The 23,626-nt window shown below is 46.6% G+C and overlaps 1 protein-coding gene across 1 annotated transcript in view; it reads left to right on the plus strand.

Moving 5' to 3' along the window:
* LOC131739358 (beta-adrenergic receptor kinase 2) overlaps positions 1-23,626 on the plus strand; it is a 57,573-nt gene that overhangs the window by 16,701 nt on the left and 17,246 nt on the right. Inside the window, exons 4-6 of the mRNA XM_059032868.1 lie at positions 20,230-20,303; positions 23,011-23,112; positions 23,408-23,482. Coding sequence (XP_058888851.1) covers positions 20,230-20,303; positions 23,011-23,112; positions 23,408-23,482 — 251 coding nt within the window. The remainder of the gene's footprint in view (positions 1-20,229; positions 20,304-23,010; positions 23,113-23,407; positions 23,483-23,626) is intronic.

Genomic DNA, 23,626 nt, shown 5'->3' on the forward strand with positions numbered 1-23,626 from the left:
CAGATTATTCTGGCTAACCCCCCCCCCCCCCGTCCACTGCTCTTTCCTTCCCTTCTCAATGCTGCACATGCATGCAGACACAGCTACCAGCAGTGTTTGTGCAGGAGATGAAATAAATGGTGGTCTGAAACCTAGCAGGAAGAAGTCTTCATCAGTCTGATGAACACGTCTTGGGGAGAGGCCAAGCATTCCCACAGTAAAATCATTTACAGTCATGTACCAGGGATTTGCATTCTCACGCCAGCGCTGCTGTTTATACAGCCTATTCACATCCTTTTAAACAGGTGTATAAAGGGGAACCTACGCTTTGATTTTGAAAAGCCTGGGTTACTGATGGCCTCTAGTGACTGTGTAGCATGTTCTGCAAAGCTGGTGTCAAAGAGACGTGAAATTGAGTGGCGTGTTTCTGTTTGAAATGCCAGTTTCGGTTTGATACACTGATCAGGCAGATCAGGGGAGCGAAACTTTAGAATTGAGTTAGAAGTATCTGCTTAAGGGTAACCAACGTATTTTTTAAATTTGTTATATGTAGACATCTAAAAACGAAATAACTGATGTACACTAAGTAATAAACAATAGTGTTGGTGTCTGGAGCTGATCTGAACAGTTTGTGTGTGTGTGTTATAAATCTCAATGTGAATCTTAATAACCATGTATTTGACATCAAGTTCAATGCACTACATCACTATAGATTTTCCAGTAAAGATCTTCTAATTTGTTAGTCCCAGGTGACCTAGCTAATGAATAATTGACACTGCTGTCCATGCAAGTGTTTCTTTTTGAGGGGACTGGACTGCAAACTGCAGTGAGACTGAGTTCGAAGCTGCGTTTCCCAGCAGTGTCTGTGTCTGCTCTACCTGTGCTGTACATCACTGAAGAGGGAAACGATTGCAGCCGAATCAACCTTATTAAAACTGCCCTCGTTCCAGCCTTTTCTGTGCACTTCCGCAATTGAATTATTGTGGGTCACGGTTTACTCAAAAAGGACGGTTACTGTGTGTGAAAATCTGGAAGTAATCTGTGGTTCCTCCTCAGTTATTGTAGCTGTTAACACTGCAACGTACACTCAGAAATAAATACATTTTGCTGTAGAGTTGATAACCAGAGTCCAAAACAGCCTCGGAGCTATTGAGTATAAACAAACAGACTGGAAGCCGCCTTCAGGCTTTAAAAATAGCTTGTTCATCAGCTGCAATGTTGGTTTTATAAGGTGCCTGAGTGTGAAGCGGAGAGCGTGACTGAGGGAAAAGAGGAAGGATTGGAGAGAGAACATACAGTACTGCGTGGGTGGAAGTAGAGAGAGAGAGAGAGAGGGAGAGGGGGCAGGGAGGCAGTGCAGCTTTCACACGGTCACCCTGCACACATTCATATAGGACTCGGAGAGAAACACTTTGCATTTAAACATTGTTTTTTGTTGCTATTTTACAGTGGCAATCTATACCATGAAAGGTTCGTTTTTCGGTACGGGAACACAGTGCAGCAGCTGCGGAGTGCAGTGCACGTGCTGAGTTTGTTTCCCAGTTAGGTCAGCTTTTTTCTCAGCGGCTAAACGTCATGAGTGATCCAAGCATTAATGAAGGGAGTGCGATGATTGTGTCGATGCAGCACGGTTTTCTAGAGCAGAATTAAGCTACTAGACTATTACACAGCTCCCAATGTTAATACTCTCCAGTGAGTTCTTACCAGCTTTAAAACATTAGCAGCAGTTTTGTTGCCGGTTTTCTTTCAGAAAAAGCGGGTTACAGTGGAACAAAGATTTAGCAAGTCAACTCGGCGATCGAAGAAAAGTGTAAATTCAGAACCCAAATCAAGTGTAAAATAGTAACGTGCTGCGGGTCAGATAACTTTGAGATGCTGTTTATAAGTGAAGCTGTGGGCTGGATCCCGTCAGAATGTCAGCGCTGCTGTAGAGGCGTGCTGTTTAATTCATTGCACTGCTTTACGTCTGCATTGGTACCATAAGGACCAAAGGAAGTGGTACGAGACTTTTCATTCTTTTTCTAGAGATTTCGGTTTGAATGATCGCTGCAATATCACAGAATGAGTCCTAAAGAGAAATGCATGCTAGTTAAGCCTACTAGAGTGCATCAGCTTGCAGTGCAGCGCTGGGTTTGAATGCTCATAACAATACTTTGTTAGAGAACATTCAACCTTGTCTTTATATAAACCTCTTCACATTGTGTGCATCTAGACTGCTAGATGGGCTGTGACGTGTGTGCGTGTGCGTGCACGTGTATTCTTCTCCATGTTTGGATACATGTGTGTATTCATCTACAGCTGACCTTGGTCAACCTTAGAAGTGCCAATTGATGTTTTGTGTTGCTTGACAACGGCTGTTGCCATGGATACTTTCTTTTAAGAGTCGGTGCTTGAATGGAAGCAGGAGATATAAATGACTAAACGAATGAATCAAGTTGGCGTTGTAGGGATGGTAAAACTGCTCCGTCTCTTTCAGTTCAGAACCCCGTAGCTCACAGATTTAGTTTTTTCACGGTGAGAGCACAGTAGCGTTGTTTTATGCCCTCATTTTATTTCATTATTTTCAGGCTAGTATTTAAAAAGCTATCTTTCTGGTGTTTGAGAAATCCGCTCGGACACAATTTGTAAAGGAAGTGGTTTGACTTCCTGTATTGATAGGCTCTATGTCAAGGGTGGCCGAAGCTCTCTCTTCCAGTCCTGGTCTTTGTTCCAACCCTGATCTAAATTGTTTAATTGAACCAATTCAACCTCCATCCAGTACTTAATTATAAACCTGGAGTGGAATGGCCCTCCAGGGCCGTGATTGGACACCCCTGCTCTATGTAAATAAATGCACCTTCCAATACAGTGTAGTCCAATCCAAAGAGTCCCAGTCCGTTCTTTCAGGCAGCACTAAGCAATACAGCACGTGACGCTGGTCCACTGGCTCAGGAAGGGCTGCAGTGTGGGCCCCCCAGCTTCAGTTAAGAGTTTCATCCTGAGAAATGAATGGCTGCAATCTTCTTCATCACGATTCACCTCGAAGGCTGCTTTCTGAGGAGCTGTGGCTGCAAAACAGCTGGAAAGAGCTGCTCCGGGAAGGGGAATGCTTTATTGCCCAGGATTATGGGAAGGCAAAATGGTTGTTCCAGCACAGATTCAAACATCAGTGCTGATGGATATCTCAAATTACCAGGGGCGTCTGAGGGGCCGCTTAAAAGCTGTCACTGCAAAAATGGAGAAGAAGCTTTAAAACTGGGGGATATTCAAGCCCCTCTGAATTGCACTCTAACCACAGAGCTAAAAATGAAGGCCACAGGCTTGTGAACACTGTACACAGGAAAGGGAGAAGTGAATTTGAGTCCTCAGCAGAATAAGCAAGCACGTTATCCAGCATTCCCCGCTCTTTCTTCTCACCACTTCCTGCCTCTGTGCTCTAGCAGGCTGTTATCAGTGAGAACACTCTGTGTGTGCGTGCGCGTGTGTGTGCGTGTGTGCGTGCGTGTGTGCGTGTGTGTGCGTGCGTGCGTGTGTGCGTGCGTGCGTGTGTCGCCGTGACCGTGCAGCCTGATCATTAGGGGCCCTTGAAGACCCTAGCTTCCCTGTGTGTCGCAGTGACCGTGCAGCCTGATCATTAGGGGCCCTTGAAGACCCTAGCTTCCCTGTGTGTCGCAGTGACCGTGCAGCCTAATCATTAGGGGCCCTTGAAGACCCTAGCTTCCCTGTGTGTCGCAGTGACCGTGCAGCCTGATCATTAGGGGCCCTTGAAGACCCTAGCTTCCCTGTGTGTCGCAGTGACCGTGCAGCCTGATCATTAGGGGCCCTTGAAGACCCTAGCTTCCCTTCCTTTTTAGGGTTCTTGGTTATGTATTTCTGCATGTCATCGTTTGTTTTGAATGTTTCTCACACGTGGGACAGCAGGCCTATCAGTTGTTAACAGTACGCTTCAGAAGCATTAGAAATGACACAGCCGTGCACATTAACAGCTGCCTCATGAAGAGTCCTGGACAGCAGAAAAAGAGAACAGACTGTTACCCCATTTCCCCTCGGATGTTTAACTATACTTAAACAGCTGCATTTGCTTATATGGCTATAAGGGCACCAGTGCAGTGGTCGGCTGTGTTCAGTGGTCTTGGCGTGGTGAGTGAGTTAAACCTGTACAATAGTGTGCCTCACACCAGTATGAAACGTTCTCAAGGGCTTGTTTTCTCTAGCTGCTGTACCATCCATGCCCTCCAGTACAGTGTGCAGCAGCACAGTAACTTGGCCTGACATTTTCTCTGCAGCATTTAGGGTTTTTTTCTGTGCTTAAATCCCACACCTTTTTAAATGTCTTTCTGTTGTAGTCTGCTTATCTAAACTGCCCTTGCAGCTCCTGCCATTTCCTTTGAGCGCGGGGGCCCTGGTGCTGCAGGGAGCAGTGCAGTTAAACCACGCTCTTGCTGTTTACTGCACTCTTCACACGCCATTTGGAATGTAGCTGAGAATGCAGAGTTGTTTATAGTGCAAAAAAACTGCATTCTACGGGCTTATCTACCCTTATCTGTTGTTCAGCTTCCTCAATTCAAGCGAGTTCTTCCTTTTGTTGTGTGGTTATACTGACTTGAAGATTATTATTATTATTATTATTATTATTATTATTATTATTATCATGCTTTTTATTAGAGATTCAAGAGTTAATTCACCCTGTATAACAAACCCCACGACACAATAGTGTTTTGTCTTCCTAAAAACAACTCAGGCAGTAGAAGATGAAAGTGTCTGAGACAGTTCAGCAGGGGGACTACAACTACAGTGAGATAACGTATTGAGGAAACACTGCTTTATCTTGACAAGGCTTACAAAGCTGTACCGTACATAGAGCTGGCAGAAAAACTAAACAAGAAACTGGGACTACAAGTCTTTCTCAATTGAAGCTTTAATTAAAGAGTTGAGGTGTTTGTGAAAGAATTTGACTAGATAATACTTCGGGGTTACTGCAGCGTCATACAATACCGTACAAAACAGCGTCGTACAATACCGTACAAAACAGCACAATAGAAGTGTTTACAGTGTCCCTCACGTTGAGCATCCCAGGGTGCTGGAACAGCAGAATTGAGCTATTAATCAAGATGAGCCACTTCACACAGCAACACATGTCTCGGGATTCAGGCCTTAAACAGCACACAGGCTTGCTGGTGGCATTGTGCTTGCTATTCAGATGTAGCTCTTACAGGATCACGAACATTTCTGTTTTCCAGCTTGTAAGTAGAAGTTTGTTCCCTTTTCTCAGTAAACAAATCAGCCTACATTTCATAGCGTTTGGCTCATTAAAAGGTTATGAGTTTGCATAGATTGGCGGAGGAACAAAACTAGTTGTACATTAATGCTGTATGAATGGCGCTGAACCCTTGCTCTGCTTGCTTGAGAGTGGATGCTCTTTCCATCGAGAGTCTGGGATCATTAGCTGCAGTTTAGCTCCCTGTCTTGATGATTATGTAATCTGCAAAGAAAAAATAAAATGGACGTTTGGCTGATTTCCTGCTTTCTCCCAAAACAGAATGCAGAGCTCAGCCCCAGGAGGCCCAGACTCTGCTTGAGGAAGTCCTGCTTGCTGCCTTGCGCAGAATCAGTCCGGAGAGCAGGGAGTAAGAGCAGGGAGCTAGGGGAGCGACCTCGGCTCTGCAAGGTTCATGACACTTACACAGACACACGCTCACACTTGCAGTCCGTGTTCATGTAGTAAGTAATGCTCAGACACGCAACCCTACACTGAGCCCGGTCCGTTTCGCTGTGTCCTGGTCTCCCAAGGCACTGCACGGAGCAAGCTTATAAACGATAGTGTAACCTTGGCAGCTTGCCCGGCACTGTTTATAAACTGCTACACTGCATCCATTGTGCAATCGATATGGGGCCCTTGTTGCTGCAGACTTGAAACCCTATGCTGGCAAAGCACTTGTCTGGACCCGTGCTGCTGCCAGTGGGGGCTGGACTGGTGGGTGTGGCAGGTTTGTCCAAGCTGGGTCATGTTTTAATGGTTGCAATGTGTAGTGCAGGAATCTCTTTCTCTCTCTACAGTATATCTAACCTTCTCTGAAGTAATCCAGCTAAAATGCAGATAGAGTGGGTGCTGCATCGCTCTCGCTTTATTTTTCATTGAATTTGCTAATGACTCTGTCTTGCTGCAGTTCTGTCTCTGAGGTGGGGCTGAGGAGCATTTTGAGAAATAAGATTCATGCAATAAGCAATAAGCATGAATTGAACTCTGAATTTCTCCTTTCCTTGCACGGTGGGCGTGTGTACAGTGGGAGGGAGAGTGTGTGACCTGCGTGTGTGCAAACCACAGAGTCCCCAGGTGTATTGGTGTGTGTCGGCTCTGGTTTAGGTTGATTCCTGCACACTCAGAGCTGTGACGGTTTCCTCCCTTGAGCATTCTCAACGGTCGCGTTTAATTTGTGGCACAAAAAAACAGAGAAATTGATTGGGCCTAAAGCTGGATGAGTTCAAACGGAATATAAAATATTTTCGTTTTACATTTTAATTATACATATACCCCCTCTTTCCCCTCCTCAGTAAATACAGTTATTTTTACTTCCTCTGCGCCTTAGGCTTGCCCCACCCCCTCCGGTCCGCCGCGTGATGTCATCTTTAGCCAGTCAGAGAAGAGTATCTGATCTAGTAGCAGAGATGATTGCAGTAGACTGTTTACCAGTTCGACTTGTGGAAGGACAGGGATTTAGTCATCTTCTGTCTCCTATTGAGCCTGACTACAGCTCAGTGGTTAGTGTGTGGGGCTGCAGTGTGGGAGGCTATGGGTTTGAGTATCTCAGTTATTTGAGAAAGTCTTGAGTTGCAGTGGGTTTGAGTAGCTCAGTGGTTAGTGTGCTGGGCTGCAGTGTGGAAGGTAGTGAGCCAGATTTTTTTTTCCCCTTTTCTGTGATACAGTGAGTGAAAATCTTCCCTTAGCAATGTTGAGGCTTGAAGCAACAGATCAAGGTGAAGTGTACAGTAAAAATACCTGTGCTTGTGGTTTAGTGCCTGGGAACTTGAAAATACCATCCATCTGACGGATCGCTGGCACAAGAGTGTCTAACTAATACCTGGTGAGAAATCTAGAAAGCAGCTTGAGCTCTTCCAGGTTTTTCTTCTGCAAGTCTTGTAAAGGTGTCTAATAAAGCTTACAGTAAAACCTGGAGTTTCTCATGCCTCTGCAATGCAAGAGGGGTCTTAGTTTTCATTGTGAAACAGCTGATGCTATAAAGCATGAGACCTGACAGCCATGTGTGATTGCAGCAGGGCGGTAAGGATCTTCTTCAGGTGTGATTTCCAGCCCCGAGGCAGAGAGATCAAGGGAGCCGGGCCAGTATTGGATTCATTACATGTTTGGATTGGAAATGGTTTTGGAAACATTATGACTGCACTGCCCTCCAAAGCACATGGTTGTTGTTGTTGGAATACGGATCTGAGTTAATGTTTTCAAATTTTCCATTTCGCTATTAAATTAATTATGGACATGATCATGTCTGCAATTCTTTTTTTTTTTTTTTAATCTTCCCTGCATTTGAATTCCAAAGTGAAAGTGATGTGTTAACAGCAGTGACCAGCAGCACTCCTTCGCTGAGATCACCCTAAGGAGTCCCCAGTGCAGTTATACAACATACCCCCATGGTGGGGCGATGTACTGTAACAAGGCACCTCCTGTGTGTGAAACATGTGCTATTGTATCCTGGCCCACTGTGGATTACAGAATGCCATGGCAACAGAAGAAAAGGTTAAATATCCTGCACGCATCAATGTGGCTGGTAAAGAAACTGTGAAGCAGATTGCATCTTTAAAAAGGGATGCGTGGAAACACGCCCTGCTTGCTGTAAAACATTTGAAGTAGATCGTTTCAGACCGGACACTACTGTACAGCTTTGGAAGGTCACAGCTCTGAAGATGCATGAGAATATCTCTCTTTCTCCCTCCTCCTCCTCCTCCTCCTCCTCCTCCTCCTCTTTCTCACTCTCGCTCTCTCATTCTCACGCTCGCTTGTGCTCTCTCTCTCTCTCTCTCTCTCTCTCTCTCCTGCTCGCTCCATCGTGGCTGGCAGTGTGGGGGAGGGATGCCAGCAGCTTGGTGCTCAATCGATAGGGAGCACTGGCAAGGTTAATGTGTTTTTGTCACTCCTGAAAATGAGGTTTCTGGAGAGCGTTTTTAAGATTCGTTCCTGGCTTGAGGAGTTCAGCTGTGCTGAAACTAGCAATTTCAGTCCAGCACTGACTGTCTGTGGAATGATTAGAGCCTTGCCCTTTACTTTGGGGTTATAGCTGAGACACTGGGAGGGAGAAAATGAAGCGGAGTGGCCCGTGTTAGAGCTGCGGGACTTGGAGACAGTGTGGTCTAGTGGGTTGAGCTGAGGGACTGGGAGGTAGTGTGGCCAAGTACTTGGAGCCTGTTCACAATTGTGAATAATGTTCTGTAAAGTACAGCATCTCTTATTGCCCAACAAAAGATTTTAAAAGCAAGCCTGATGTAAAGCACGCTGCGTGTCAAAGCGCCGGTTCAGGATTGAATCGTTTCGTACAGTAGCTCCTTCATCACCAGGCTTTAATCATGAAATACTTTGCCCACTGAGCTGTGCTGAATCCTCCTCAGCTGACGGGCTGGCTGGCAGGGAGGTGAGGGAGCGGCCCTCGAGAGGAGGGATAGCAGGGCAGTTTAACTGCGCCAGTAGTCACCTTTGCAGATTTCCAATGAAGCTAATTGTAAAGCCTACAGTACAGTCTGGCCTTGTGGAGAAATGATATTTTTCATGCATCAGCTGTGGACCTGAGGGATGTAGAAAATGGTATAGTTTGCACATTGAGTCCTGATGGACATGTCCTAGAATGAGTTGCTCAGGGTGTCCAACTGTACCATCATCTTCCCCACTGTCTAGTGTTCCTGTCTGTCCAGTTCACTCCTCTGTAGGGCATTCTGGCATTTCCCAGGGTGCCCAGCTGCTACAGTACTGTGATTGTTTAACTGTAGTTGAGATCTCTGATGAGAAATATCTGTATAAATAAAATGCAGTTGAGGAAAAATATCTGCAATCGCTAAAAACAAACAGCTAAAAAAATGAGGCCAAATATGGGGTGCATTTTTTAAACTTCAACAGAAGCGGAGTTTCCGTCTCGCCTGGTGAACTGATAACTGTTGAGAAAGGAAGCAGGACTGGCTGCCCTTGGGTGAGATTGTGAAGCTGGTTACTCAAGGCAGAGGGAGTCCCTGTGTCTGAGTCACCCAGCCCGTGTCACCTGAGGGCTAGCCCATTGCAAGCAGTCCTCCTCAGCAGGCAGGCAGGCAGGTGCTTTATATAATAAGTTGCATATTTGTTTCCCAACAAGCCATGCCCCTCTGCGCCAACCCATTAACCACACCTGCTGTCAGCAAATCTGTAATGTGGTGCAGAAAGACCTATTCAACCTTCTCGCCGTTGAGCACTTACAGTATTCGGCCTCCAGGAGGAGCTATTCAGATCGGAGTGTGCGTTTTCTGCGTGTGTTTCAGAGAGAGGGGAGTGCCAGCTGCTCAGACCTGCAGCGTGGAGCCGTGTATGAAATAATTGGCTGCTCTCGATAGCGGTGTGGCAGGATTGGGCAGTGCAGCCGCCCCAGGCCGGCCGCATTATCCCAGAGCCGCTTGTGTGTATTTGTTCCTGAGCCGCTGGCTCCAAGCCAAAGGATTGACATTTCCCAGGGATCACATCAAACGCTCCTGCCCCCTCCCTCGCTCCCTCGCTCCCCCTGCATTGTTTGTGCAGCCAGTAAGGGTGGCCTCTGCATTTCTTTTTAGATGGCTGTGCCCTGTGTGGGTTTTACTCTTCCCTGTGTAGCACTGATCAATTGCCATTACATACAGTACTCCTCTATGTAGAAAGCTGGAATGAATCGACTGTGTTTGGTTCAGTATTAAAAAGTGCACTCCAGGGTGACTGGTTTAATGCATTTTGAATCTTTTAGGCAATAAGAGAGATGCTGGACTGTAGCTATAGCAGCAAAAGAAACTGCCTAATTTGATGCAATTTTGTGTTTGAGTTATACTGGCTGCCAGTACAGTGTGGAAGGTAGTGGGTTTGAGGAGCTCGGTGGGTAACGTGCAGGGCTGCAGTGTGGAAGTCGGGGGTAGCTATCTGATCTGATCTGTGATGGTCTGGAGTCCCTTCAGACCATCTGAATTGAGACATCAATGCTGGAGCAATATTTTGCCAGGTCAGACTAAAGCTAATATAATACCATTGCTAATGTAGCATGGTTTATCTTTATTGGCATTGCATAGAAGTATAAATGGGCTTTATTTTAATAGCAGCTGCGATGTATGATCTTGCCCTGTGATTTCTCTGCTTTCCAGGAGGGATAATCTGTGCAATCTGATTGCAGTGATGAGATTAGACATCACTGTTTCATACAGCCCCGCTGGCACCAGTATCCTCACTGTCTGAGTCTGAAAGCCTCATCAGAGGCCACACGGTACACTGGAATCTGAATTCAGACTCGTGTTGAATTTGTGAATGTAGTGCTTCTGAACGTCCAGCACTGATGCACACCCCCTGCCTGCCATTCAGACCTATCTCCCTCCCTAGCAGACACACTGCAGATTGCACCAGATTATGTGATGATGGGATGTGACGTGTGGGATTTAAACCTGTTCACAAACAGCCGTAAAACAAAGCCAGGAATTAGCTATGCTGTAGGGCTGCATCGGCTCAGCGTTTAGTTCTTTATTTTTAATGGATTGTAGCAAGTCTTTATTGGTATTAAAGTGATACTTTCTACCGTCGCTTTTAATTTCCAACCTGTTTATTGTTTCAGCCAAGATAATTGCAGAAGCAGGAAAGTGACATTACTGAGGCTGGTAGATTGACTTCCTTCCCCCTCTCCCTCCCTCCTCAAAGCAGCCAGGCTTGCTCTCTTCACTGGCAGTGCCCCTCCAGGGAGAGTGGCTCCCTAATTAGGAGAGGGGTTGTTTTAATTGGTCGGTGCCTTGTGGAGTAGGTGATGCTTAATTAAATGTTAATCCGTTTGTGTGCAGTTGCTCACTGGATGAGAACCCTAGCAGACTTAGTGAATTCTGAAACACAAGCTCAGCGGCTGCACGTGTATCGCATATCAACAGAAGATTAAAGCTTTGATTGGGGGCGTGCAAAGGGCAGTGTCGTGCGATGCGCTGCCCGTCCGGATTCGGTGAGGTTAAAAACTCTAAAACCACGAATGCAGACGAGCCTGTTCTTTTGCACTGTGGTTAAGAAGCTTGCTTGCAGTGGGTGGGGTTGTCGGTTCATACACAGGCGCTATGCATTAACAAAATAACAGATAACAGTGGAGTGGAGTGAGGAGGATCGTGGGGCTCCCCTCTTTACACCCCCTGCTTATGATCTAGAGCCACTGAAAGAGATGTGAAACTGCTAGCAAGAGGAACCGAAAGAGATCCTTCTGGGATGTTGAAATTATACAAATATTCAGATTAATAATAAACACACGTTTACCAGAGGGGCGTAGCGCACAGAGACACAAATGTCTGGTTTCTAACCAGGAAGATCTTTTTATACTGTACTGTATCATAATAGCTTTTTTTCCTGTCCACAGAAACGCCCTTCGTCTGAACTTGTAGCTGTATTAAGAACTTGATTACAAACCATTCTTTGCAATGCGTACAAAACATGTTTGCAGGAAAAAAAAAAAAGCTTGTATAGCTCATCTAAAACATTTCTTGGTAAAGGGAGTGTAATTTCTGGAGGACTGTAGGCAGTGCTTTACTCAGTCAATGACCCTGCTGTAATAAAGCACAAAATTGCTGTTTCACGGTTGCTCTCAGTCGAATGTTTGGCAAATCTGCAAAACTTAGCCTGCAAGTAGCACCAGCAAGGATTAGTTTTTAATTGAGGGGAGCAGCCAGGGCTGGGGGTCACATGACTTGTCTAATAAATGGTTCTTAAATTCCAGTGCACTTTGTTTTAATGTGTTAATACAACATCATGTTTCACGTATGATCCAGCATGGGAGACAGACACTCGCAATCAGACTGACAGGTGGACATCCAAATGGGTCCAGTTTCTGGGGTGTAGAAATTAGGGGAGTAAGCGAGAGGGGGGAGAGAGGGAGAGATTCACTCCGAGGAACAGGTGTTGAGATTGAAAGTCAGGGATTATAGTGACATCGAGGATACGGTTGCGAATGTGGAACTAAGCCAGAAAGAGAGGGAAGGAGAGCGAGGTCGCTAGCTTACAAAGAGGCGTTATGTGAACCAGAGTTAATCGTGGTAGTCTTGTTAGTAGGGGCATTAGGATACCTATTTTAAGTGATCTAATCTGATTTCAGGGCTTCAGATGAGGTTCTTAGGACAGACTGCCACTCTGTCAGATCTGGTCAGGTGGTGTGGCAGTGCCCAGGCCTGGACTCCCAGGCTAACTGAACCCAGCTCCCAAACTCACACTGCCCAATCCAGCTAATGATTCTTCTTCTTCTTGTGACTCTACACCACGTTTGACCATTTTTCTACACATGCTTTTGCCTGTTTGTTCTTTGATCATTGATTGTGTCTTCGAGCAGCGGACACTGCAGCAGATGTTGTATAGTCTGAGGCTCCGTGCCGCAGTCGCAGGTGGCTGAGCAGGTGCTGTAACCTCACTTCCTCATTGCTTCCTTTGAGCGTCCGACTCGGGTGCCTAGGCGGGTGAGACATCGCCCCCTCTGCTGTGGCTCATCAGCCCCTGCTGATTGAGAAGCAGATATATTCCACATATGTAGCTGAGTGGTTATAGTGCTGGGCTGCCCTGTGGAAGGCAGCAGGTTTGAGTAGCTCAGTGGTTTGAGTGTTTTGCTGCAGTGTTCTTGTGCAGCTCAGTGCAGTGGAAGACAGTGGGTGCTGGCTGCTGGTTCTCTGATTCTGAGTGCTGTGTGTTTGTATGCTGAAGGATTCATCTTTCTCATTAGAGGTGGCTGTCTGTGTTTGACAGTGACAGATAGTCTGGGTGACATTGAAACTTCCTGGCCATTAATCGGAGACTCTTGAAAGTGTATTATACATACTGTGTCATCCACAGGTATCAGTTCATGTGTGTGTTGCCCATTTATATTCTTTCGCACAGTTTGAGCTGTAAGTCTTTGGCTCTGCATTAGCCAGGACACTAGGGTTGTGCTGTATTGAATTTGGACTGTACTGTACTGCATGCGTTGCTGGTAGCTCTCCATCTCTCCATCCTCTTGACCTGGATCTCTTTGTGCTCAAGCCTGTTCCTGCTGGGCTCGCTGCAGTATTTCTAGAGCATTAAACGGTTATGGGCTCTTAATGATCTTCCATTTTTAAACCCTCATTTTTGCAGACCTCGTTTCACTGTATTTTTATTGTCGGGGGTAATGTTACTGGGACAATAAATCCCCTCTGTGTGAAAACACCAGCAAGATTTATACAGAGTTCAAGGGTGCAGGATTTGGACCAATACAATAGAGAGAGCTCTCTTGCTGTGCCGAGCCGTGCCCCAGAAGGGATTTTAGGTCCCTCTAACATGCATTGGGACGCCTGTGATTGATGGGTGGAAAGCCCTGCAGTGTTGTGTTCAGTTCCCTCCGTCCTGTCCTCTCCTCCTCCCCCCCTCCCCCTCCCCCTTGCTGTTGTAACTGTTGGTTTCCTCCCAGTCTCTCTCTCGCTCTCTCTCTCTCTCTCTCTCTCTCTCTCTCTCTCTGCGGTGATGCATGCAGGCTGTGGGGAAGGAGATGTAAAGAGAGCGGCGCATAGGAAATCACGGCACAGGAGTACACGGGACTGGAGCGGAGCTTGTCTTGTACTCTGTATACTTGGGAAAGAGTTCAAGCCACAAACACAGCGCCTTCCAGCAAAGGGCAGCACAGAGGAGCAGTGTTGGGAAACATGTTTTACTTCCGACAGCAAACTTTCTTATCTCTTCATCTTTTACTTTTTGTTAAACAAAAAATCTTCTAAAAATACATTTTACGAGGTTGCCTGTTGACACAAGCGCTCGTGTTTTAACAAGGGAAATAGATTACCTTTTTTATTCTAGCTGGGCAATAGATTAAGCCACTCCTCTGTTTGACATTTGAAATGTGCTTTTAAAAGCAAGGAGCAGGCTGTGGGGGAGGTGAAGAGACTTGTTGAGTTTCATCACCCAGGTGTTGGAATGCTCTCTGCCTGGCACAGGAGCCAGAGACCTTGTACTGTAGAGGTGTGTCTGCAATCTTGCATGGTAGCTGTTATTCCAGAAGAGAGAGCTCTATCTAGGTCTCGTGTCCATTGTGGTGACTGTGTTTGTGTGTGTGAGAGGTTTTTAGTACCACACCAACCCTCTACAGTGAAAGTGCAGTGAATTTAACAGGGAAGTACCGCTTGCCTGAGCAGTGCCTTTTGTTTAGCAATTAGGCCTATAATAACTACAGCTAGCAAAGTTTAAAATGCAGTTCATGTAGCGTTTTACTAACCACATTATGCTGGACCCATTTACTTTGTATTGATTTTATTATTTAATGTGAGCCCACACTGTGACTAACCCCATTGTGTTTAGATCTGGTCAGGGTTCTTGGTTAAAGATTTTCTTTTGGTTTTCCATACTAATAAACTTGTGTGCTGTGGATTTGTAAATCATGCTGTCTGATGCACGTTGTTGAAGGCATTGTTGCTAGACCACTGTAAAAGTATAGCCCAGATGGCAGCACGCTCCTCTCTGTTGCTCCCTGCTCCACTCTGCAGATGGCAGCACTCTCCTCTCTGTTGCTCCCTGCTCCACTCTGCAGATGGCAGCACGCACCTCTCTCTTGCTCCCTGCTCCACTCTGCAGATGGCAGCACTCTCCTCTCTGTTGCTCCCTGCTCCACTCTGCAGATGGCACGCTCCATTGATCGTGTTTCACATAGAGCTTTACCTTCGGTCCAGGTAAACCTGCCCATGCATTACTATTGTATAGTTCTGCGTTAAGAAGTACAGGCAGCATTTCAGCAGCACAATCCTGGCTGCCATTCTTTGAAACTGGATTTAAGAGATCCGCTCAGATACTGTTAACCGCTATCTTCAACTTTAATTTGCATGGTTTTGCAAGTGACATAGTTGGAAAGCGTTGTTTTAGCAATGAAGAACAGTAAAACTGCAGTATTGCACAGTATACTGCAATGGCATGGATATTTATTTATTATTACAACATTCCAGAGCTGTCTTGTTCAAAGTCTATAACAACCACTGATGGGACTGTTTCAAAAAGTGGTCCTTTTGAGAAAGGTGATTTTTAACATGGGAGAGAATGCACATTGCTTCAGCACAGTTCTTCCTGTGGGGAAATACAATGATATATTATGTACGGGTCATAAAAGTGACTATGAGATTATGATGCAAACACAACACAAGTAACCTTGACCAGATAAAACTGCACCCGCAGTGCTGAATATGTGTGCAGATTTGCAGCTTGCTTGTTTGTAGCCCCTGTCGGTGTCCGCATGCATCCCATCAGTCACACCCTCCATGTTCTTGCCCCTGAAAGCTTTGTAAAGGGCCTGAATTACCTGGGGTGTCGGCTGAAATGACTTGCATGCAGTGTAGCTGATTGTATCTCGAGCTGGGCTTGATTACAGCACAGCATTGTTCAGAATGCAGTCTGGGATATGTAGGACCCTGGACCCAGGCCTCCTATGGTATGAGCACGTTTTTTGATGCAGTGTTCTGGTTGGCTACAGGCCTGACACACTGAGCGAGCTCTGTCCCCATGGCAACCACAGCCTCCCTCTCTCACTGCACTGCAATGTGCAAATGTGTCTGTCTGTGCCTCTCTTTCAACACTCCTCCAGTCCATTTACAGAACATTTCTGAGCCTTTTCCAGGTTTTCTGTGCGAACGTGAATTGGACACACCATGCGTCTTTTAGTGTGTGTGTGTGTGTGTGTGTGTGTGTGTCTGGGCCCCTGCCTCTGTTTGCTGCTTGGCTTTGGTTCCTAAGGTAGTCTCTCAGCAAGCGTGAAAAGACAACAAACACATTGTGTTAAATATTTGCTAACCTGCTGGTGCGGAGATGTGTGCCAGCAGAACACTGCACTGAATTGTACCTGCTGTAGACAGCATCGGGGTGTGTGGCAGCAGCAGCACGCAAATCTGCTGTAGGAGCGACGTTAAGAAATGATTCATTACTGTGCTGTGTTGCCCATGGTAACCAAAAAGTCCTGGTAGATGAAGCACAGAGACAATACAACGTACTGGGTTCAGGAGCAGGTGCAAATTAAATATGATGGCACATTCTTCAATGGTTTAAAAATAGCAAGAAGCTGCAAAGAGGCTGTCATGTCATTGACAATTGTTTTGTAATTTTGTACTTATCTGCTGGGAGAGCAAAAATATTCCTTCTCTCCTATTGTTCCCAAGCGTTGTGTTGTGCAGGGCCTCTGCTTTTGCTGGAAACTGAAAGCATGCAAGTTTGCAAGCTGTTGACAATCTAATAAGAGTTGTTCCTAGAATGAGCAGCAGTCATTCGAGAGGAACGTTTCTGACTCTGAGTGAGTGTGTGTTTCCCTGGGGAATTCCTTGCCAGCCATTCTCAGAAACACAGCCTGCTGCTACTGCTTCTTCAGAAGCACTCTGTGATGCGGGTCCTTTTTAAAGGGTAATAGCTGTTGTTAATTTCAGTCTCATTATAGACTTGCTGTAGGCTAGACTAGGTGAAACGGTACATGAACAAACAGGTCTGTCATGGTTGTGGGTCCTTGCGTTCAAGCTGCAGTCTTCCGCAGTGTTCTCTGTGATTGCTGTGTAGCCTGGCTGGTTGATTTATGGCTGTTGTAACTCTGTCAGTGCCTATTCCAGTCAGACTTTCTCCCAGGACCTCTCTGAGTATCGCCTGAACCCTGAAGCCTTCCTGCCCTTCCCTTCAAACTGCTAAAGCAATCAGAGGTCCCTTATAATGTTTGGACTGTATGTAAGAAGCATTTTATTGTATCAAAACAGGTATTGATTACAGTAGATCAGGTTCCTCTTTTTGGTCATGCATTTTTACTGTGACTGTGTGGGTGGGATACATACTGTAGCCTTGCACACACTGCGGTTGCTGAAAGCGATTGATTCATACTATAAAAGTTTGAGGTTGCTTGTAAATGTAATTGTTGTCCGGCATCAAATGCTTGGGTCATCTCTGGGATGCATCATTCCCAGGGAAGGGTCTCGGTTGGTTGGTTGGTTGGTTGGTGGTCCCAGACTCCTGGTGTCTCCCTCTATACCTCCCAATCTCTTTCTCTTTCCCTGGACTGCCCTGTGTGCCGGGACTCCCTGTCTTTGTGTTCCTGGAGCAAACCACCCAGGCAGGGAGAAGTGCTGATACTGGCGGCTCGCCAAACCAAACCATGCACATGATCGCAGCTGAGACTGCCGAGGTGAGCGGGGTGGGGTGAGACAGGACAGGTACCCACCTCCCCGATTCCTTTACTTTCTTCCTCTCTGTAGCTGGTGAGAGTTGAGACCCGCAGGCCAGTGCGGTTTCATTAAACAGGCGTTCCCGACTCGCTGTTTTGCTGCGTCTTCCCTGACATACAGGCATCCTGCCGACCAGCAGCCCTGGTGCACCAGCAGCACTTCAAACTACAGCACAAAAATATCTGGGCCAAAGCAGCATGATGCTGCATTCAAATCCTTTTTTTTCCTGTTTGTATTCACATTTTCAATCAGTTTTTCTGCATAGCAGATAGCATCATTATCATCAAGTGGGCAGACGTAGCTCTGTTTTATTTGTTTATTTAATTCCTATTCTCCTGTTTTTGGTGGTTCACATTAGAGGAGCATGCAAGGGTCTTTCTTTCTCTGTCTCCCTCTCCTCCTTCTCCTTCCTCTCTGTCACACACGAGGCTACAGTAGCTCTGTATGCAGCAGAGGCTTTGATGTTAATTTTAGTTACAGTGACACAGACGCTTCCTGTGACTGGGTTAAAAGGCTCTCTTATTTTTGTGAAAGACAAGAATGTTTTTTGTTTAACGAAAAATACAGTGTATTTATTTGTTCATTTTGTTATGAGACTGATCAGAGTAGCAATCTCTGGTTAGGTCACATATCAGGGTTAGAGCAAGTAGTGCTTTCTCTCCACGCCTGTGTATTATTGTTATTGTTATTTGTGTTTAGCAATGCATAGACCGCCAGGGATTCAGATGAGTGTAACACTCAGTCCCTGCTGCTGTAACAGGAGATGCAGTCTCTAAGTGAAGACGGACAGGGATTCAGATGATTGTCCCTGCTGCTGTAACAGGAGATGCAGTCTCTAAGTGAAGACGGACAGGGATTCAGAGGAGTGTAACACTCAGTCCCTGCTGCTGTAACAGGAGATGCAGTCTCTAAGTGAAGACGGACAGGGATTCAGATGATTGTCCCTGCTGCTGTAACAGGAGATGCAGTCTCTAAGTGATCACACGCCCTCTCTTTGGAGACCCCAGCCCCCTTCCTGCCTGTGCGAGTGCCTCACATGTGGAGTGCAGCAGTTCATTCTGCAGCGACTCCAGTGGGGTGAACGGGGCTCTCTCCAGGCTTTAAGCCTTCTTTTGAAAAGGCTTCTTCTTGTGAGTACATCATCAGTAGCATTCTCCCTGTTTTTTGTGCAATGGTGTGAAATAGTTTGATCTGTCTGGCCCTGGCTCCTTTTGCGGTAGGCAGCACTGGCGTGGGCCAAACAAATATTATCCTTTTTATAGTATGAAAGAGATGAGGTGGAGCCAGCAGGATTCATAACGCAGATCAGAAATGAGAGAGGAAGTATTTGGCAGGCATGCGAGAGAAATGTTCTGGCATTGCCCCCCCTCTTGTCTGCAGCCTCTGTGCTGTGCTGGGTCAGGAGCCAGGGCTGGGGGGGGGGGGGCAGGGAATTCTTCAGTGACGCCATTCACCCCCCCTCCCCCACACACAGCCCTCCTGTCCACTTCACAACATCAACAACAATCAAACCTCCCCTCAGTAAGGCCGCGCTAGCCGCACTCCTCACTGCCACACGCACGCACCGCACACGCACACACACGCACAGTGCTGCCCACTGCTGCATTCCTGTTTGGGGATCGGGGTCCCTGTTTCCTTACTGATCTGATCACAGATTTCTGAAGAACACTGTTAGGATGGCAGCTCTTCCATCTTCCCAACATTCAGTTTATGCATGCATGCTAGGCTAGCTTTTGTTTTTTGTACCGCGAGTGCCCTCTTCGATCAGCGAGGACTGACGCGTTATTCAAAGGAGCCTCTGTGTGCGTCCTGCTTTTCTTTCTTTATTTTTTTTTTCACTGCTGGAGATTTATTTGGCCCTTTTGAATTCCACTTGACCACCCAAAGTGCTGCTCACGAGAAGACGTCAATGTAACGGCTTGGCTTGCAGAGCGGGGCGCATCATACAAGCAAACATTCTTCTGGACGGATGACGATACAAAGGAATTTGATGAAGCTTTTAAAAACAAATCCTTGTTCTTTAAACCTTGCTCTCTTCGCTCTGTGTAGTCAACTAGGTCAGCTTGCCCGTGCTACAGACTGACACGACTTCAAGGGATCCTGCATGCAGAGGAGAGTTTGATTAGCAGGGCTTTTATCATTCAGCTTTGTGTGTATTATTGTTGTTATTATTCCAGATTAAAAAAATAACGGCAGAGAGAAACTCTTGCTGTGGCTGGTATAGCGCCCTCTACAGCTGACTGCGGGTGAGGATGAGAGCAGGGTGTGTCACGCTGTGCCAAGTAAACAGCTTTAATGTGTTGGCTGGGTTTCTCCTGTGTATTCAGATACCTCATTACCTGCAATTGAAACATCTGCTCCCTGCTACCTAATGTCAACATCACAGCCTGCGTGTGTGTAGTGGGGGGGCTGCTGACCTGCATTGTCCCAGTGTGTCTCATGGGCTGGGTCTTGCATTGTCAGGATGTGGTGCGTCCCATAATAACAACTGTAGGAGCTGCTCATTAATCTTCTGATGGATTAAATTGAAGTTGTTTGTTAAGTGAAATATGACGAGGCTCGTCCCTTTCACTGATTCATTGTTCGCTCTGAGTGATTCAGCACTGTGGTTGGTAAACTAATACTGCTGCTGGAGCAAGTACAATTCATTATATATATAGATATATGAACAAAGCATCTCAATAGAGGCTACACCTGAAAAGCTGGATATTATTTTTTGATTGATTGTTGGTGCACCTGAATTTAGGGTCAGTATTGGGGGACAGAGGGAGCTCCTGATGTTTGTCACTCCTCCACACTGAGTCTGTCTGGAGCCTGTGTTCGAACCCAGGACCTTCCTACTGATTTGTGTGTGACGTGGTTTTCTTTCTCTCCCAGGGTTCCTGCTCTTCAAAGATTACTGTATGACTGAGATTGACGAGGCGATCCCGCAGCTCAAGTTCTACGAGGAGGTAAGGACCTGAACCATGACCCCTGACCCCAAACCCTGCTGTACACAGACATTGTGTCATAGCTGACGAAAATCCTTCTGACTGTCAGTCTGCTATACGACCATAAACCATTCTGAGGATGACTGTCCTTCAATTACTTTGTGACTTGATTGAGTCTACCCTCATGAGAAAAAGAGACGGACACCTCAGTTCTAAACTAACAGACACTTCCAGAATAGTAACAGTGTGCTTGTGCTATACAAGGGAATGTAGGATGATTTACTCCACGTCCAGACTCTACAGGCGTTCATCCATTGCTATATGAAAAAGAACGCGAATGCAGTCCCAAGCGTGTCCTCTCCCCAACCCTTCTCATCGTTTCTTTTGAAGAATGAGAATTGGTACCCATTGGGGTTCATCTGTCTAAGCATCCATACTGTAGAAGCCCTCACCCTGCAGTCTGGAGCAGGGGCCTTGTGGACTGGGCTGCACTGGAGGAGCCACAGGCTGGAGAAGCTGGATATGGAAAGATTGATTATAATGTCAGCAGTCTGGCTGCACATCCAATAACAGCCTTGAGGAGACTCTGAGGGATCATCCACATGCAAACCCTGAAGGCGCTGGCTGTTGATTTGGGTCAATCAATGCTGTTTATTGACCCCAACAGGCTGGGACACGTGGGTGACTATCCACAGAGCTCCCCTTCACAGGCCAGTTCAGGAGAGGGGTGTTGGTGACGGTGGATCTGCACATGTCTGATCCCAGTCTTTGAGATGGGGTTGCTTTTCTCTGTGTGCTCTCACTGACGCTGTGCCTCCCTGTGAATATGGATGGCATTACATTGTAAATGAATAGGAGGTTGTGGAGTTTATTTTCCCAGCTTGACTCGACGGTGACGTTGGCTCAGTTCTGCTCAGCGAGGAGGTAAACACAAGCCACTCGCCCTGGAAACCGCAGCAGATCCTCGCTTCCATTCTCCTGCTAATCAACAACGCTCCCCAACGGCACGCGCTTGTGAGAGGCCTGAGCAGCATTCCCACCTCGGAGGAGACGAAAAGAAAGAGAGAGGGGAAAGGAGAAATCAAAAATACCTCCAATCCTCCAGCCCCACCTTGTCAGAACAAGGATCATTGTGTGCAACCTGCTTGTTCTCTGCCAGTGAGGGCTTATTGTTGCCTAACAACCACAGCGACCCTCCCCAGCGTCCTGCTCAGACACTGGCCGTCCCATGCTGGCAGGCGGAGTGGGGTCACCGCTGCTCGATGACATCACTGCCAAGCCAGTTACCATGGAGAGAGGAGGAGCGTGGCACAGAGAGACGAGAGAGATTTGAAAAGATTGAGATGGAGGAGAGCAGGGTGGAGATGAGAGGGAGGGAGATGGAGAGCGCCCCCACTTCAGTGCTGTGCAGCGTCTCCTAATAAGAGGCACTGACTCACACAGAGAGTGCTCACATTCACAGCGTAGCAGTTCACCGTGTCTGTGGGGAGAGTACTAATCATATCCTGGATTAATAACAACAACATCTGCCCACTTAATATAAAGCAAAAGAAGTAAAAGGGCACGCCAGGGTGTTTCTAGTGCTCGTTGCAGCAGTGCTAGCGGCTGCAGTCGTGTAAATGTTTAATAGTTCCTGAGCAGTGCTTTGGAGATGAGCAGCTCTGAGATGGATCATGTGAGCGGGCTAATATGATAGAATTGACCCCTCATCAATTCTAATGAATAGCTTTGACACGGCAGGGGAATCTCTCATCTGTAGTGGTGGCGGTTGTGATGGGGAGCCTTGCTCTGTTACTGCTTGTCAGGGAATAGATATCCACCTGGGAATCTCCAGAGGAGCACATTGATCCTGCTCCGTGACAGGAGTCTCGCTCGCTGGCCCCGAGCACTCAGCTCTGCACTTACTGATGGGAAAACAAACTGTAAGCAAGGAGGAAATACAACTTGACAAATGTGTAGCTGCTTGTCCACTTAATAACCTGACTATAGTACTCTCTCACTCACACACACACAGACACTCATCCCTGAAACATAAACAGCGTCGAAAAGCTCTGTCCCAAGACACATTTGTGTATGAATTAATAATGCGTATTTATTGCTAGAAATGACTTGCTGTGTGCAGTACAGGCAAGTTTCTGTCTGCACATATTTATACATCCCCCACAAAGCTGCGATCCCTTTAAGAAAGTGTCTGTTTCTTGTCATTTCCACACCTTCCACCCTCCAGCTCCCACAGTCCACGGCCGCTGTTTTCAGTCTTGTCATCACAGTGCGCCGCTGGAGGAATAAAACTGCAGCATAGTGAATAAATCAAAATAAACATCAGCAGAAAAAGCAGATGAAACTGAAAGGAGAGTTCTGTGACTTTTACCCTGCAGGCACGGCAGACTACTACTGCACCCTGCACCTGGGCAATGCAAGATGATGTGCTCCTTCAACTGGGCATCTCGGGAACCGTTTGAGATCCAGACTTCATATTTTCAATGTTATGGAAAACGAACCATTCACCTTCAACATGGCTTGTGAACCAATACGGCTGCCATATTATAGTGTGACTATTTGGCTTTTTGGTTTCTGCATCATTTTGTACTTTCACTTCTGCAATTGACTAATGGAATTCAGCGTCCTACTGGGCTCTCGAGTGCCATGAGCTGAAATGCACAGGAATGTGTTTAAAAACGAATGCTATTCAAATCTATTCTTGATCGTTTCTTTTTTCTCCCCCCAGATAAAGGAATATGAGAAGCTGGACTCCGAAGAGGACCGTCTGTGTAGAAGCCGACAGATTTATGATAAATACATCATGAAAGAGTTGCTGTCCTGCTCCCATGTGAGTGCACTGTGGACTGGGATCACAGTCTGCATAGATAATAACAGCAGGTACAGCCTAGTGGTGAGAGAGGAGGACTGGGGGCCAGGAGATTCCGTGTGCCTTGACCACACACGCAACAGAAAGGGAGGCAGCATTCAGTAGCCGCTCAGACTTAGAAAGCCTGTGCGAACCTTTCTGTGAGCATCATTAGACATCAATGCAAACCAGTATACCTTGCAGTGTACAGGGCTGTAATACTGGGTTGCAGCATTGCCTCACTGCAGCCTTGTCGCTCTTGTGTTTTCTCTCTTAGCCCTTTTCAAAGAAAGCTGTAGACCATGTGCAAACTCACCTGGCCAAGAAGCAGGTGCCCCCCACGCTATTTCAGGTAAGCCCACCTGGTCACCTCTCCCTCAGACACATGGGAGTTTTACTTTAGTGCTGTTTGAAACAATGGCATCTAACTATACACGGGAGCTACTTTTGATATGTCAAGACATTTTCTTTGTGTTGTTTTGTGCTTGAGGCTTTG

This window comes from Acipenser ruthenus, chromosome 11 (assembly GCF_902713425.1).
Source record: "Acipenser ruthenus chromosome 11, fAciRut3.2 maternal haplotype, whole genome shotgun sequence".
Taxonomy (NCBI): domain Eukaryota; kingdom Metazoa; phylum Chordata; class Actinopteri; order Acipenseriformes; family Acipenseridae; genus Acipenser; species Acipenser ruthenus.